Raw genomic sequence first — 17,277 nt, 5'->3', positions numbered from 1 at the left:
AAGTTCAAACTTTGGGGCTCTTTATTTTATGACCCTGGCTGTTAATTTTTCATACTAACACGACACATTTTTTCTAGGGCTCAGCAGTGGGAATTGCTGTGACCTTTAGCAGCACCCCAAAAAGTTTCATCTTCATGTGCTTGTTGTCAGACCTTGTGTATAAAGTGCAGCTAAAGGCCAGTGTTTGTTGATGTAGTTGTCATCACACACGTATTGAAAAGCTGCACCCACCTTCCTCTGGAAATTCAGCCTTCCCATGTCTTTGGAAGCAAATCATGTTTGTACATCCTACTGCTAACAGCTGCAACTAAACCCACCCTGCGTTATACTCATTCTTCTACATTTGTGGTTAAAGGAGGGTTTCCATATTAAAGTATTTTTCATTCCATTATAATTTAGTTGCAGATAAATTCCTTTAAAGCTGAAATTATGCTCTTGATATCTTATTCTGCTAGGAGTACTTTGGAGGAAAGGGATTGAGGCTTGTTTAATAGTGTTGCTAGCACGTCCAGGGCAGTTGCAGCCTGCCAAGTCTTTCACAAACACTGGTGAATATTCACAATATTCCTCCACATCAGGGTATGAGACACTAAATGTTGCCCCTGAGATGTTTTAGCAGAGGTGCAACAGAGAGCGCTCAACACATAAAACCATTTGCTAAACTTAACCACCTTTGCCTTGGAAAGTGCAGAGGTTTCAATACCTAAAAAGCTCCTCTAAGATGAATCCCAGCTATGAGTAAGAGCTCTGAAGCATTTCCCTGAACAGCAATCACACAGTGGCAAACTGGACTCCTCACAGAAGGGATGTGAGAGAGGAGGAAGAGTCCATGGCCAGGGGCTGAGCCTCAGCCAGCAAAGCAGCACTGAACCTGCTCCGTGCTTGGACACAGCCCCGCTCCCAGAGCCTCCCCAGCTCTGTCCCTGCCGTGGGGACACCCTGGCCATGGACTCACAAACCCTGAGCTGTGTTTGTGCCACGCAGAGCTGTCAATTTAAACAGCACTGTCCAGAGCCACGCTTGGAACTCCTCTTTTTTCAGGAGTAATTCCCTTTAAGTCAATGGATTTACACAATGGATTTGCTGCTGCCAGAAGCAAATCAGGCCTGTAGGAAGACACACATTCCTGGCCAAGGAAATCTCAGAGCTAACTACTTGAATTGTGCACTTGAGCTGCAGAGAGGTCAAGTGGACAGACGACAGGACTGGGACTTATAGGAAGTCCCTGGCTCAAACCTCAACTCTTAAAATGTCATGCGTTGTGACCTTGGGCGAGTCAGTTCATCCCCTTACAGCTCCGTTTCCCCCTTCTCCTTTGTCTGACTTGTCTGTTTAATTTGGAATTTGTTCCAAGAAGGGTGCCTAGCCTCATGTGCTGGGCTGGGGCACTGACACCTCTCCTCCCCCTTGCTGCAGGACTGGATTGAAGTCTTTGTTTCCTCCCAACACTGACCCCTGCTTCCGTGCCACAAGCAGGGTTACAGGGGACCACCAGCTTCCATCAGGGGACAGGCAGGCCTGTCACCCCCTGGGACAGCACACATCCCAACACCAGCACTTGTTATTTCACAGTGAGGGTTGGGAGGTGGAGGGAAGCCCTCACTTTGAACAGTTTCTTCACAGCCCTGACCACTACAGATCCTTTAAAATGAAAGCTTTGACCCTACAGAGAGGAGCTGTGAGCTCGCGGTGAGTTCAGCTGGCACCAAATGTGGGTCACTGGCATGAAAAGCCTCGAGGGCTGGAATTTGTGTCTATAGAGTGTGGGTATGCGTGTGTGTGACTGTCAGGAGCAGAGCCAGGCCAAGAACCAGCACTCCTGAAAAGCCCCATCTGTTTGTCTCAGCTCCTTCCCACAGCAGCTCGGTCGCTATCGGTGGCAAATGTCCAGAGTCACTTGTCAGGCACAAAGCTGCCAAAAATCATTAAAACACAATGGCCCCCTGTGCCAGCCAACTGTGAAACTGTTCCAAAGGGAGCCTGATAAACACATATATGCCCATAATAGCCCAGATAGAGGCAGGTATTTCCTCTGTGCTTTGGTGATCTGAGCAGCCCCCGAGGTGCTGCCATCAGATATTCCCGCCCTTGTCTGTTGTGGCAGCTCTGAGGGTGTTTGCTGGTGAGGGAAGGGGAACAAAGCAGGTGCCTAATGGGCTGTTTTCTGTTCCAGTGGAGCATGACAGGGAGTTCCACCACCAGCGCTGCCACTACCGAGAGTTCAGGTTCGACCTCTCGCGGATCCCCGAGGGGGAGGCGGTGACGGCGGCCGAGTTCAGGATCTACAAGGATTTCATCCGCGAGCGCTTCGACAACGAAACCTTCCAGATCAGCGTCTACCAGGTCCTGCAGGAGCACCCGGGGAGGTGAGGCACCCACGGGGACACCCTGCCAAGGGCACAGCTCCCTGTTCCTGCAGGGAATCACAGCCAGGGCTCTCAGAGAGCCTGGGGCCATCAGCACAAGGGGCTGCGTTTGGCTTTGGGGCGTGCAGGGGATCCCAGAGATCCTGCTGCAGCAGCTCCTGAGTGTTGTGATGTGGGCACAAGTGCCCTGGGAGCCTCCCCATGGCCCAGATAGCATCCCCAGCACTCCTGCTCTGCCCTCTGAGAGTGCTGGATGTGTGTTAGTGCAGAAAAACTATCATGAACCAGGAATATCTCCAGATTTCTGGAAGAAATCCCCCCTTCATCCTGCCCCTGATGGATCCTGAGGTGGCAAACCCAAGGAGAAATGCCCTGGGAGCCTCCCTGTGTTCCAGGCGGCAACCCCACCATTCCTGCTCTGCCCTCTGTGAGCACTCAGTAGCCTCGTGGTGTGCTAGTGCAGAATAAGTATCATAAACCAGGAATATCTCAAGATTTCTGGAAGTACTCCCCCTTTCCTCCTGCCCCTGATGGATCCTGAGGTGGCAAACCCAAATGCTTCCTTTGGAATTGTAGCTTAATTACCAGCCCTTATTATCAAAGGCATTCAAGCTCCCTAATTAACAAAGACAGATGACACCATGCTTTTTATATTGACTGATTGTTTTGTATGTGCAAAACTACAAGATGAGCTATTAAATCCCTTCCAAGCAATTATTAATGTATGCCAAGCTCCCTGACAAATCCTCCAGGGAACTTGAATAAGAACATATGTTCAATTTTCTCATCTGGTTTTAGTTCCAATTAATCAGCAATCCCAAACCACTTATCAAAGGCACTTAGTTTCATTTGCACAGATTTCTTTCACATACAAATCCTACCAAAAGTGAGATTGCACTTATTTATGTGAAAAGTATTTACAATCACATTCTTGTCAGAAGTTATTCTTTAGGACTACTAAATATGGGCTAATAATACTACAGCTCTAATTTAGGTTTATGAAAAGAGAAACACAAGGGATTCAAAAAGTGGAAAGTCCAAAAGGGTAAGAAAAAAAAAGTATAATCAGGACTCTGGCTTTATAGTTTTATAAGAGCTAATAAAAATGCAGAAAAAATTGAAATATGTCAGGAAACCTTGTCAACTTTTTCTTAATAGTGAGAATTTCTGCCGGCTTTGCTGGATAGTAAAAATATTTAACCACTGGTGTGTTTTCTTCCACATCTGAAATTCTGATTTTATAGCTTAAAACTCATGGTTCTCCTAGCATTTCTAATGATGCAATTATTTGCAGTGTTTGGGGACTGTGCTAAAATGAATCTATTTTTATCAAACAGTGGTAATTCAAACTGTGCATTTTAACCAGGTCTTCCTTAAAGGAGAAGGCACCAAGCCAGAGCTGTGCACAGGCCCCATCAGATGTCCTGCTCACCCTAAGCATTTCAGTTTATTCCCTCTCAGGCCACTCCAGAGGCAGCAGCCTCCCTTTGCTGCATTTCTTGAGAGGGTTATTTAGGTGCCAGCCTGCAGGGATGGCCTTCCAGTCTTGGGAAGAGCAGGAACTGTAGATGTGCTGGCAGAGGAGGCACCAACACGAGTGCCAGGGCAGTGGGGAGCTGTTCTGGGGTAAATGACCTTCCTCCTCATCAGATGCCAGGGCAGCTCCCCCTCAGGTCCTGATGAGTGAGGTGCCCACTAGGAATCCTACTGACAGAGTCAGAATGAGATCTGATATCTTAATTTTACCATGGTGCATCCAAAAGGTTGTTACAACTTTGTTTAGAGAGGATGGGGAGGCACTGCTGGGGAGCAGCAAATGCTTCTGCAAACTCTCTCCTCCACTAATTCCTACTCCTAAAGGAAAATAAATGTATGCAAAGGGTGGGCATATACATCAACCACTGTCTGGAAGAGGTGAGGAATCTTGCTAATTATACAGATGTTCCAGCCACAGGACTAGATGCAATTTTACTGCATCATATTCACCACAGCAACGCTGTTTTTAATGAGTGCTCATGCATATTCCCCTTTTACATACATTTTGGCACAGGCTGTGGCGAGTTTTGAACAGTTTGTCCTGAAAAAATATTCCTGTTGGTTTGGATTGACCAAAGGTAAAAATATTGTCCCTACCATTTGTAAAAATATTTGCTCTTTTTCTGCATTTTTCCGCTGACATTTTCCACCCGGCTCTGTCACAGCCCAGTCATCCAAGTCAGTGTGTCATTGGGCAAGTGCAGAAAGAAAACAAACCCTCTCCAGTGTTGATCAAAAAACACCCATTGACTTTGATGCTTCCTTGGCTGTTTGTCTCATCCTGAGCTCTGGAAAGTCAGCCCCATCTGACGTTGTTAGCAACAAGAGCAAAACAAAGCCAAGCCCTCCGCCCCACGCAGGCAGGGAAACCTCTGCTGCCTTCGGGTTTCCTCCTGCCAGGGCTCTCCTGACACAGAGAATTGCCTTTTGAGAGCTGACCCTGCAGTTCTGCAGGCTGTGCAGCGCCCGAGGCACAGCAGATCCTGCCAGGGGCAGCTCAGCATCCTCACAGAGCCGAGAGCAGAACAGCTCCCAGAGCACAGGGAAAGCTCAGGCTGAGGGGAACTGGGGAGATTTTCCTCTGTGGGATGAGCTGCAGGCAGGGTTTTCAGTTAAACCACGCAAGAGCCTCCAGTTTGGAGGGTGTGATGGTGCCCTCAGCTCACAGAAAGCAGAGGTATGAGCAGCTCAGCAGTTAATGGCTTCACGAGTTCAGAGAGGTTGGAGGGATCTAACCAGCAACATCTCCTGTGTGCACTTCATTGTCAGTGAAAAACACAGGCTTAGGTGTTTCCAGAGCAACAGCTGCACCCCCAGCAGGCTGCTCCTGAAATCCTGCCCCTCAGCAGCTCAGTGTTTGCAGGGTAGAGCCTCTCCCCCATCCACCTGCTCAGCCTAACAACCCTGGCAGCAAAAATGAGGGCCCAGCCCTCCCTTTGCAGCAGAGGAGATGCCACTCATGACTTTGCACTGCCAGGAATTACATCTCTGTCAGATTGAAGATATTGTTACAGGTGTTTGTAGGAAATCAGGCTAAATGATCAAATATTCTTTTTCACTTTTCCAAATCTTTCCTTGCAAGGCAAGCTCTTCAAACTGGCAGCATCTCCTCGATGGAAAGGCGTGCACAGCATTCTTTAGGCACACAGCATCAGCTATTCACTTCAGGCAAACAAGTACATTCATGAACAAAAATGTCCCAAATATCACAAACACTGATGGTGTTTTAACTGGTATAACATGCCTCAAAGCTCTCAAGTGCATAGCTCAAAGTCCAGTGAGTCATGTCCAACTCCTGTTTGGACGTCATGGCTCACTCACCCAAAAGCTTGGGAAGGTGTTGGACAAAGCCAGTGCCTGGCTTGAGAGCAGCAGGACATGCAGTCCAGGTTTGAGGTGACAAACTCCTCAGTGGGAAGGAGGCCATGGGGAGCCTGGGGCTGCTCAAATCTCCTCCCCCAGAAAAGGAGGGAGAGCAAAGCAGATCCCAGTGCTCAGTCAGGGCATCCCCCTCAGTTAATTACCCTGCAGAAAAAATGCAGACTGTAGAGATGCCCTAAAGCTCAGAGCTCCATCCTGCTTTTCTGTCTGCACCTTTTGAAGCTGAAATACCTCATCCCAGAGTTACATCTCCTATTTCGTTGGACCCAGCTCTTGCACTGCAGAGTGAATCCCAGCCCCTTTGAAGTCGATGGGAGTTTTGTTACTGGAGAGAATAAAACCAGGTACTTGACCAGCCTTTGGTAATTGAAATGTAGTTGTTACATGTTCACTTTGTGGCCATTATGGATTCCAGGGCTTCAAAGGCAGTGATTTGAATGCTCATGTTACCAGCCCTACAGAAAAATCAGATCTTGCAGGATGCATTCCTGGGTTTGACTTGCAGCTGGAACCCTTTAGCCTGAGCTTCAAACTACAGCACTGCTGCAGCAGATCAAACCTGAGCCCCTCTCCAGACCCCTTTCTGCCATTCCCTGGAGTCTGGTTCCATGCTGTGGGTTGAAACATGTAATTCTAGTACCTAAGAAAGGCTTGGGCCCACCCAGCCCATAAAGCAGATGTGCCTTCTTTCTGGGGCTTTTTAAAGTGCCAGTGTGATGCCTGTCCTTTTCCCCATTTTTTTAAGTGCCAGTGTGATGCCTGTCCTTTTTCCCACTTTTTTAAGTGCCAGTGTGGGCATTCTGAGGATGGTGCAGCACAGCACAGTTGGATTTAATGATGTGCCCCAGCACCATGACAATACCTACAAATACCAACAATTAATTTGATTGTAATTTTTGGTGATTTATCTGCAATTCAGTCATTAATCTCTCAGCAAGTAACAAGGGAATGTGAGCACAGAGATCCTGCAGCTCTCCAAGAAGAGACTGTATCTGGTTTTCTCATTCAAACCAGTCCTAAAAGCCACTGCAGCCTGCAAAACCTTTGAAAAATCTTGAACTCAGCAAGGCACAACTCTTCACAGGCACCTGAGGAGCTGCAGGAGGCATTCTGCATACCCCAGTGGGTCCTTGCTGGGGAAGTGATGCACTGAAGAACAGCCCCTCAATGCTGAGCAGAAACAGCTGTACAGAAAGTGTCAGGGATATGTGTAAAACCTCATTTCTCCCAGCACTGTTTTTACAACAGGCTTCATGTTTAGGAAAGATGTTGCTTCTCAGTAACAAACTCCCATTGCCACTTTTAATCAGCCTCTGAGATGGAGATCTTACCCTTCACCAACACTGTCTAAGAAAGGCAGCACAGCTACTTGAATCACAGAAAGCAGAATTAAGAATCTGCTGCAATTTTAAAGTGAATTTAATTTTCCCCCTAGATTCAGCAGAATTTACACAGATCTGTTTCACTACCAGTATAGCCAGTTTTCAGGCCAACCCTTGGAAAACACCTCCAGCAAGCTGAATTCCTGCTGTGGACATCCCTTCACCTGGCAGAGCCCCTGGGCTGTGCTTGGCTGCTGGCTCCTGCCTGGGGGCACGGGGAGAGCTGCTATCATCAGTGGGGAGAGCTGTTATCAGTGGGGAGAGCTGTTATCAGTGGGGAGAGCCGTTATCAGTGGGGAGGGAGGGGGGAGGATAAGCAGGGGATCCCAGGCCCAGGGCAGGGAAGGTGTGGGAGGAGGGCTGCACCAGGTCTGTGTACAGAGGGTGTTGCAAACGTGCCAGGGAGAGGCCCAGGGAGATCCTGGGGCCCTCTCAAAGTAGGAAAGTCTGAAAAATATTTTCCTAAGCTTGTCTTTGGACAGCTGCAGCTGACTTTAAGCAATGACACCAAGCAAGCTGGAATCTGGATAGGGCAGGTTTTTAATCCAAACAGATGTCTTCTAGCCCCACATCTCCTCTCAGCCTGCCAGGATGTCCTTTTTGCCTTCTCCTCCCTCCACCTGCTCAAACCTGAATGTGAATAACCCATTTCCCCATGCCAGCTCTGTCCTTGCCCTGTGCCTGTGACCCAAACAGCCCCTCTAGGGTCAGAATATGAGTTGAGAGGAGAGGATTGTGCTCCTGCCTTAGACACTGTGGTTTGCATGCCGAATCAAAGAGAATTCAACATATCCATGCCTCAAGTGTTTCCTAGTTTAAAGCAGAAGCAGGAGGGTTAAGCCACATTTGTAAAGCCATCCAAAGGCTGTTGCAAGGTGCCTCTGAATGGTTTCTGTTTAAAGCACTGATGTTGGAATTCCTGCAGGTAGAGGGGGGGATCAGGGCAGCCCAGGGATGCTCTTTGGGCTGAGGGATTCCCTGTCCCTGATGCTGCCAGGATAGAGCCAGGGGAGCCTGGGGGCTGCTCCCAGCACAGCCTGGTCACAGGAATCACCTTGCCTTACAGTGTAATGGAAATTGCCAAGAGTCACCTTCACTGTCCTTTTTCCCATTTATTTTTATCCCTCTTGGAAGTGCTCATTAGTGTTTACTGCCACTTGTAAGCAGCAGCTTGAAATAACAGGGCTGACAATGGGGACAGTAGGGGAAGAAAACAGATGTAAAAGCAGGGACTGTTTGGCAGGACTGGCCTAAAATAGTGCAGACCTTACAGCATTATAGTCTATAAATGCAGAGTTTTATCTCCTGTTCCCTTGCCAATGCAGAATTTCTGTCTCTCATGTTTTCATTCATGTTCCCCTCATGCCCCAGTTCACCAAGGTAGGTGACTGGGGCAGATGCAGCACTTCTCATTTTAGGGTATATTTTTAGTGTTTATGGCTTCAAACCAAGCTGCATCCCAGGGACTGAAAAAGTACCCCAGCAAAAAGCAAAGAAGCCATAAATACTATTTTCACAAAGCTTCATGGTTGTTAATCCTTTCTGTTATTTCAGAATTGCCATGTTTGCAACAATTCCCTTTATCCCACACCTTCCCTTCCCTGCCTTATTCTCTTATTTCTGTGCTCACCCCCACAATCCTCACTTCTTCCAGCCCTTTTCTCTTCACTAAATATTTGTGATCCCTCTCCTTACCACCGTCAGCCCTTCCACCTCCATAGCTGCAGCTGCTTCCCAGACACGACCTCACATGCATCCTGCCCAGCCACCCTCACGCTGCAGCGCTGGTTACTCAGCCCTAGCCCAGAAAACAAGTTCACTCAGGAAGTTTCACAGACCACACAGCACTTGCATGACCTGTAGACAAATTTTTTTGGGAGTGCTTTCTAACAGGAGGTGACTCTCCTGTCTGGCATCCAGTGTGAGACGCTACCAAAGACATCAGCAGGCAAATGCCAACCTCCTGTCTTCATCTCAGGCTCCACTGAGAGCCTGGTGCTGGAGACAGGCGAGCAGAAAGCCCCAAATTTTATCATTGCTCAAAGCTCTGACACTCCCGCTGATGTCAGTTCTTTGAAGGCTGAGCCATTTTGATGTGGTCTCAACAGAACATACTTGTGGTCTGGACCCAGACTTTGTAATTTATGTAACTCTAATCTAGACATTAACATTTCCATGTCCCAGCCTAATTTTTCTGTAAAAGGAGGATCATGTGCCTTTCCTATCTCTTGCTCTGGAAAAAGAGCAAGTACAGTTTCTTGCATGCACTGAAATTCTAAAATTAAGGAGCTGAATGCAGGGCCAAGGAACCAAAGGGGTTTTTTGCCTCCTTGCTGCAGAGCCATCACTCACACTGCTCCAGGAACATGCTCTGTGAGTACACAGTGTGAAATTGAGGTACAGCAGTGAGATGTGCATAGAAACCTTTTCTCTTTGGGCTCAGATCTTTATCTCTCAGCTAAAACCCAAAGCAGCCCTATTAGTTAGACTGAACCAGCACTGCCTTCTGTGACAAGCCATTAGATGGGAGCCCTCAGAATAAATGATGTTTAATTCTTAGCAGAACAACATTTCTCTGCTCTGTTTACTGTGTCTTGTCCAACAAGGATATCTCGAGGGCTGGCTGCCTATTAGCTGGTGATTTAATGCTGTTTGCCTGTCTTTGGAGAGCAGGACATTCCACTTAAAGGAGGTTTTCTTTTTGAAAAGAACGAGAGGTTTCTTTTCATCTGAACAGGAGCCACATCTCAGGAGCCTCTGTTTGCAACCCCAGTGAGGTTCTGCATCCCACCCAGAAAACACTAACCCAGGAGTGCTTGAACTCCTCCAAAGGGCATCCAACATGGGGCTTTTTGGGGTCCAAATGTTCCAAGTGTGTGTGGGAAGGACATTTCCCTTCAGTGGCTCCCTTTGATCTCTCTCACTTCGGGCTTCCCCTCCAGGCCTATTGTTTGCACATTGCTGTAACTACAGGAAAACAAATGTATTATACAATTTCCCAGACTGACTCACCCTGGTACTTGATGCCTCTTGTAGTCTGCTTACCCCTGATTGCATCATGTCAGCATGGGAAGCTTAAAATCTGTTTTTTCTGAGTAATAATACGGCAGTTGAGCAGTAGCTAAAAACAAAAAAAAATATTATGATTGCTACTATCATCAACCTGCAAACTACAAGGGGAGAAAACCAAGCAAGCCAAATCCCTGTTAAACCAAACCTTGTGTGAATCATGAGTTCCAGTCAGGGGCCATGCTGAAATAATGGACTATGTGAATAAAACACCCTTTACTCCTGGAAACTTGGCCTCAGCCACTGGGACGGGCCCATCCATGCAACGGCCTGGTCCCTGGCTCCTGTGGGATGTGTTTGGGTCAGTGTGGTGTAAACAGGGCAGGGTGGGAGGTGTCCTGCGCTGTGAAAATGGGGCCACCGCTCCTGGGTGGGGATGGAACCCCAGGAGAATTGTCCCCTGGTTGGAGTTCAAGCTTCTTGCACTGCTGTAACTAATGTGAGTTAAACCCATCCTGTTTAACTGCAGATTTCCTGGGAGCTGAGCTGACCGAGCTCCCAACACCTGCCTTGAGCACTGCTGCCCCACAGCCCCTCCTGATCACCCACCATGGCCCCAAACATCCCCTGAACACTCCCACAGGATCCCCTCAGCCTTGGCAAGGAGGTGGTGCAGCAAGTCTGGTGTAGGGCTTCTTCCACAAACCAGAGCTTTGCTTGAAAGCAAGCACTGATTGCACCCTCAGCAGCACTGGCTCCATATTCAGCCATGGGGTACCCAAATCTCTCCTGCTTTAGGGAGGAAACACAGAATTTTCTTCCTGAGCCTTGTGCCCACGTGCTCTGCAGGAACTCACTTGAGAAATTTAATTTCATGCAAGCCAGCACAGTCAGAGGTGGGTGGTGACACCCCTTAGCTCTCAGAAGAAAGCATCATCTCTTACACATTCTGGCCCACTAAGGATGAGAGGAAAGATAAACAATAAAAGCATTGCAAAAAAAAACCCCTCCATTCCTGTTCTGTGTGGGACAAAAGCTTCTAATTTCTTGGTATGCCAAAGGGGAAAGAATCACTAAAAGCTGTGAGTCAAAAGCCCTTATGCCAACAGCTCTCCTCAGATTCATTTCTGATCGCATGATGTTTCATGCAAACAAGAGGCACTGTGTAAACCAAGCTGAATATACATATTTGCACTGACAAATCTATAGTGACCGAATTCATAAGGCCTTTTAAAGCTTTGAGGATGTGATTAAAGGGTTTTTCAAGGATAGTTCTTCATTCAAAAGGATATAATTACACTTGAACAAGTTATCGTGTTTGTTCACTGCAGGCACAAAAGAGGCTCTTACAGGACTTGTCTAGACACTTCCACCTTATGTCTTTGTTCTTCTTTTAAAGTAATTTTTTATAAAAGTCTTGCAACAGCATCCATTTTTAAATCTGAGTTTTATCTCCTTTTCTGATAAAACTCCTTCTTTTACAGAACCTCTATTTTCTCAAATTTTAATTTTTCAGAAATATGCCAGGAAATGTCTTGTAAGTCTGGAATAATTCCACCTTTTTTCAAAAGAACAGAATCTCTCTATTTAGGATCTTTTCCATTTTCTGATACTATTTCTTCAGCTAGAGTAAGCCAGCAGTGGCCTTTAAAAAAAAAAAACACCCAAGCAATGAATTGAAGAAAGATTGTGACCCACAGCAGTGCAGAAGGTTATTGCCTCAAACAGTTATCTGTAACCTCAGATGAGCCAATTTAGAAAAACCTATTACATATGATAATATATGCACACCATTGTTCCAGCTGCCTTGCACCAACACTACAGTTATGCATAAAAGTCAGGAAATTATGTGTGGAAAGGCTAATGAGCAGCATTGTCTGCCCAATTACCAGATTTGCATATGCAAACAGTAATTCTGCAGATCTGGGCCTGCCAAAAGTTTTTTTGAAGTCTCACCAGGAGCTCAAGGTTAACAGCAAAGTAACCCCAAACCAGCTCAGCTCTGCTTCAGCCCATCCTCCCTTTTTTGAAGAGGATAGAGGAGAAGTTTCACCTGAGGGTGATGGGAGGGGAACACAAACCAGCCCAGCTATTGCTGAAATCCCAACCCCTTGTGCTGCCTAAAGGATGTTTGTGGGGACTCCAGTGGAAATCCTGGCTAAGTGGGAATTCTGCTCTTTGCTTCAGGGATTCAGATCTGTTCCTGCTGGACTCCAGGACGATCTGGGCTGCAGAGGAAGGGTGGCTGGTGTTCGACATCACCGCCACCAGCAACCACTGGGTGGTGAATCCCCAGCACAACCTGGGCCTGCAGCTCTCCGTGGAGGGCATTGATGGTGAGTGTCACACCCCAGCAGAAACCAGGGGCTGTTCCATGATTCACAGACAGGGGAGGCAGTAAATATCATAGGCTGTAAATACAGCAGGATTTTGATGCAACACTTTAAGCTCGGGCAATCCTCAAGGCTTTAAGTGAAGTAAAATAAATATCAAAGTAAATCAACCTCCATCCTTTCATTGTATCTGCTGCTACATGACCTATAATCATGAAGCAAATACAGTCTATTAAAAATATGATCATCCAAAATAAATGAACTGAGAGCCCTTTCCCCCCTCTCTCTGGTCAGGCTGCCTTGCAGGACTTCTCCAGGAAAGTGTCAGCTGTCCTTTGGCATTTTGATTTGTGCCTGACAAGGCACAGCTCTGGCCTTGGCTAAAGGATCACAAAACCATAACTTGGATTTAGCAGCAGCACTCAGTAGCTTGGGACAGAATAATCCTGGATATCACCTCTGCATTGCACAGCAGCACCCAGACATCCCTCAACAGCGACAAGGAGAAACATGAAATTTCCCACTGACACCCTGTCCTTACCTTTTTTGTAAATAATTGATTTAATTCTACAGAGAAACCTACTAATTCTACCAAAAACCAAATTATTCTAGAGCACAAGGATGATGATGAAATCATGATGATTATCATGGATGATAATCAGAGTTTTGTACAAAGTTATCAGGTATGGCGATGGCAAGATGCAGCAATAAGCAAAATGCCTCTAAACATTTGTTTCTCTCAGCTGAGCTATATCTGGAACTCTGTCAGCATTTCATACAAGGCATTTTTATTTTAAGCTAATAACCTTCCAGTGGGAATTTAGCGTTCCTATGGGCTGAGTTTTACGGCTCCTTTTATAGGATCACTTCAAATTATAGGTTGGTGAACTTGAAGAAACCCCTCTAAAGAATGCAGGAAAAGCTAATGCTGAGCGGATTTGGGCTAAAACAATTATGTGTAGGACTAGTTAATGTAACTTTTACACACGTGAAGTTAGCTGTGCTGAGCTGCTCGTGTCAGAAGCAGCTTTGCCCGTTAAGGTCTTTAGAGAGTCGAGGGCATTCACAGGAGTTATCCTGGGTGCTGCCAGGATGAAACCAGGATAAAACCAGGCCAAAACCCTCACCGGTCTGTCATTCTTGCAGGACAAAGCATCAACCCCAAGCTGGCGGGGCTCATTGGGAGGCAGGGCCCCCAGAACAAGCAGCCCTTCACCGTGGCCTTCTTCAAGGCCACCGAGGTGCACCTGCGCAGCATCCGCTCCACGGGCGGCAAGCAGAGGAGCCAGAACAGATCCAAAACACCAAAGAACCAGGAGGCATTCCGGGTCTCCAACATTGCAGGTACAGCACAGCTGCCTGCGAGCACGGCTCTGGCTCTGGGATGGTGTGGGAATGGTTTCTCCCATGTTATTTGTTTGTTGTCCCTCTGGTCACTGGTTTGAAAGGGTGTTGGGTTAGGGTTGTTCCAAAAATGGCAGGTTGTTCCAAAAACATTCTTTTCCCTGTGTTAGATTGAGGAACCTCTTAATTCAAATTTTAAAAAATACCTCAAGAACCTAACCAGAAAAACTCCTTTTCTCCCATATGAAATAAATTCTCATTTTGAAATGGAAGATAATTACGTTAAAACAATCAGTGATCAGTATATCTGAATCCAAATGCTGTTCATTTTCCAGAGCTCGTGATTTTAAGTTTAGCCCCTAAAAAGCACAGTAGTCCCAAAATTCTTGCATAGAAAAGGAAAACCAATTCATTCTCGGGATAACCACGGCTATTCTGGGGGGAGCTGTGCTTCCTAATTTGGAAGAAAACTCCATCAGGCATTTGAAATAGAAATGTGGCTTAATTATGTGATACCTCAGAGGTTCTGGCCCTTGATGAGGGTCCCAGCAGGAGCCACAGCTTGGGGCTGGCTCTGCTGAGGCAGCAGCAAATTCCAGCTGCTTCTGGGAGTGCCTCACTGAGCGCAAGGAGAGCTTGTGAGGAGCAGAAGGAAAAGCAAAACAGAGCTTGCAATCACATTTCTATAGAATCATTAAGGTTGGAAAAACCTCCAAGATCATCAAGTCCAACTCTTGACCAACTCCCACCTTGTCAAGCAGCCCAGAGCACTGAGTGCCACATCCAGTCCCTTGAACACCTCCAGAGAGGGGGACTCCACTGCATTCCTGGCAGCTCCTTCCAGTGCCTGACCACCCTGTCAGAGATTAAATTCTTCCTGAGCCATTCTTTCTGCCTGGGCCTTCAGCTCAGGCTATGTGTTCAGGATGGACAAAACTTTAAAACTGCACTGATTCTCCTTTCATGTATAGGCAATAACCAGAGTGATCTGTGTGTTGCTATTAGGAAGTCAGAGGAAGTCCAGGGGAAAAAAATTAAGATAAAACCCCTACTTGCCCAGGTCTTTTTTGGCTTTGCACTAAAAAGCCAGAAGTGCATTTCATATATGTTGTACCCAGCCATTATTATATGACCAAAACACCTAAAAAGCCAGCTGTAAGTGCACCAGATGAGCAGCAGTGCCTCACTCCCTGCTGAGGGAGCTGGGGCAGCCCGGGCTCATGGCCACCATTGTCCCCTCACAGAGAACAGCAGCAGTGACCAGCGACAGGCCTGCAAGAAACACGAGCTCTACGTCAGCTTCAGGGACCTGGGGTGGCAGGTAAGGCCTGGGGTGCCCTGGCACATCATTTATCAACTGCAGAACTGAGATACAGCCACCGACAGGTTTTTTATTTTAAATCCTGAAGGGGAAAAATATTGTTTACAGCCTTTAGCGTGCTTAAGTGCTTCTGCTAAGTTGGGTATACAAATATTTAGTGTGAGGCTGGCTGGAAGCTCAGCACAGTCAGGTCCTTTTGAGGGGCTGTATGCCTGCAGGTCCTCTGGCAGTGCTGGAGGCATGGCTCTCCATTTTCATCTACATGTTTTTTTAGACCTGGTTAAAGCTATTTTCCTTTCTGGAAGCTTGTGTCTGCATTGTGCTGCTGGGTGAAGTGATCCTCGTGGGCAGGCAGGGCACTGCTGAATGGACAAACAACTGAACCCAGATGTGCAGCTGCTCTGTGGGCACATTTGCAATGTGGGGTGTGTCCCTGCAGGAAGGGCCGGCACTTCAGAGGCCTCTAAGAGAGCTGCAGAAAGGCCAGGGGGGCAGATTGTTATTTATTTTGCAGGCCACTGTAACTGTGTGTATTAATGCTTAGATTTATATGTTTGGTTTATATGTTTAACTGGTTGGCTTTTTGTTTCACTGCATTTCTGTCCTTCCCCACAATCCAATGGCTTCCATTGACTCAAGGACTGGATCATTGCTCCGGAGGGCTACGCTGCCTATTACTGTGAAGGAGAATGTGCTTTCCCCCTGAATTCCTACATGAATGCTACAAACCATGCCATTGTACAGACACTGGTAGGTGCCCCCCGTCTCCTAGCACAGCCTTACACCTGACAGAAATAAATTTATAGAATCATACTCAGAAATAAATTCATACACAGCAGGGTCTCTGAGCTGACAGGGACAGGAGGGTCTGCCTCAGCTCTCAAGATGCCTGTACCACATGTCTGGCCTGGATTAGAACCTGGCCAGAAATGACCCTGTCTCTGTTGCAGGCAGTGGCAGGCTCTCTCTGGTTGGAAAGGGCCCTGTGATAGACATTGCAATGGGGGTTTGGGCCCACTGCATGGGAAGGAGGGAAGGAGCAAGACACCAGACCCACTGTCAGCACCTCTTGGGGAAGCTCTGTAAGGAGCCACAACGTGCTGCCACCAAAAGTGAGAATCAGTGAATCCCAAAGTTACACAGCTCAGCTACTGAGTGAGGATATAGGACAAGCAGAAGGTTGCCCAGGAAAGAAGGATATGGGGGGAGGAGAGGGGAGAATTAAATCTTAACATTGCTCCATTTTCGTTCCCCAGGTTCACTTTATAAACCCAGAGACTGTGCCGAAGCCCTGCTGTGCCCCTACACAACTCAACGCCATCTCAGTGCTCTATTTTGATGACAGCTCCAATGTTATCTTAAAAAAATACAGGAACATGGTGGTACGAGCATGTGGCTGCCACTAGGCTTGTAGGACAGAGGAAGAAAAAGAAGTTATTTGTAAAGAGTGGGTTTGTGTGGCTGTGTGGGGTTGGGGGAAAGGTTGGTACTCCAGCCATGGGTTTAAAAAAGTCCCAAACCATTTTAGGACCAGGCCTCTGAAAGTTCAGACAATGGAGCAGTTTCTGGATCTGAAGAGGCATTTGAACACATTTTGTTTTAGTTTATTACAGACAATGAGCTTGTAAACTGAAACAAGCCAGAGAAACCGTTTAAAACCAAATCTGCTTACAAAATTGGCTCCTACAGTACATACTTTTGCAAATGAGTCTTTCTGGAGATTGCAAACTCACCAGTGTTGATTGTGAGTAAAACAGTAATAATCTATCCAAGGTGAGACTGTGCTGTGACTAATAAGTGTGTGTAGTTCCTGTAACACGGTTTGCAATAAAATAAGTGAACAAAATATACCTGGAGTGAACAGGTATTTTGTTAGAGAATTATTGCTTCCATCCCCCTGCTTCAATTTCATAGGCAAAACCAAGGATGAATTACATGCAACTTCCAGTTTTAAACTACAGTAACAAAAGCTGGATGTGGATTGACACAAATTCAAAGGACAGATTAGGCTAAGGAAAAACAAATCAACTGGCAAGCAAAAGAGCTGAAGAAAAGTACTTCAAAGAGTGAGAGTTTTGGGGTGTACTTTTTTCTGTCAACAAGGA

At 46.8% G+C, this 17,277-nt stretch overlaps 1 protein-coding gene across 1 annotated transcript in view; it reads left to right on the top strand.

The window, feature by feature from the left end:
- Window positions 1-17,018, top strand: part of BMP7 (bone morphogenetic protein 7) — a 39,370-nt gene extending 22,352 nt beyond the window's left edge. The window contains exons 2-7 of the mRNA XM_058036088.1: window positions 2,174-2,366; window positions 12,362-12,510; window positions 13,654-13,851; window positions 15,096-15,172; window positions 15,812-15,922; window positions 16,429-17,018. Coding sequence (XP_057892071.1) covers window positions 2,174-2,366; window positions 12,362-12,510; window positions 13,654-13,851; window positions 15,096-15,172; window positions 15,812-15,922; window positions 16,429-16,578 — 878 coding nt within the window. The 3' untranslated portion in view covers window positions 16,579-17,018. The remainder of the gene's footprint in view (window positions 1-2,173; window positions 2,367-12,361; window positions 12,511-13,653; window positions 13,852-15,095; window positions 15,173-15,811; window positions 15,923-16,428) is intronic.
- Window positions 17,019-17,277: the final 259 nt, after the last annotated feature.

The sequence above is a fragment of the Melospiza georgiana genome, chromosome 17, assembly GCF_028018845.1.
Source record: "Melospiza georgiana isolate bMelGeo1 chromosome 17, bMelGeo1.pri, whole genome shotgun sequence".
NCBI classification, from domain to species: Eukaryota; Metazoa; Chordata; class Aves; order Passeriformes; family Passerellidae; genus Melospiza; species Melospiza georgiana.
This window is presented reverse-complemented; position numbering and strand designations above follow the sequence as displayed.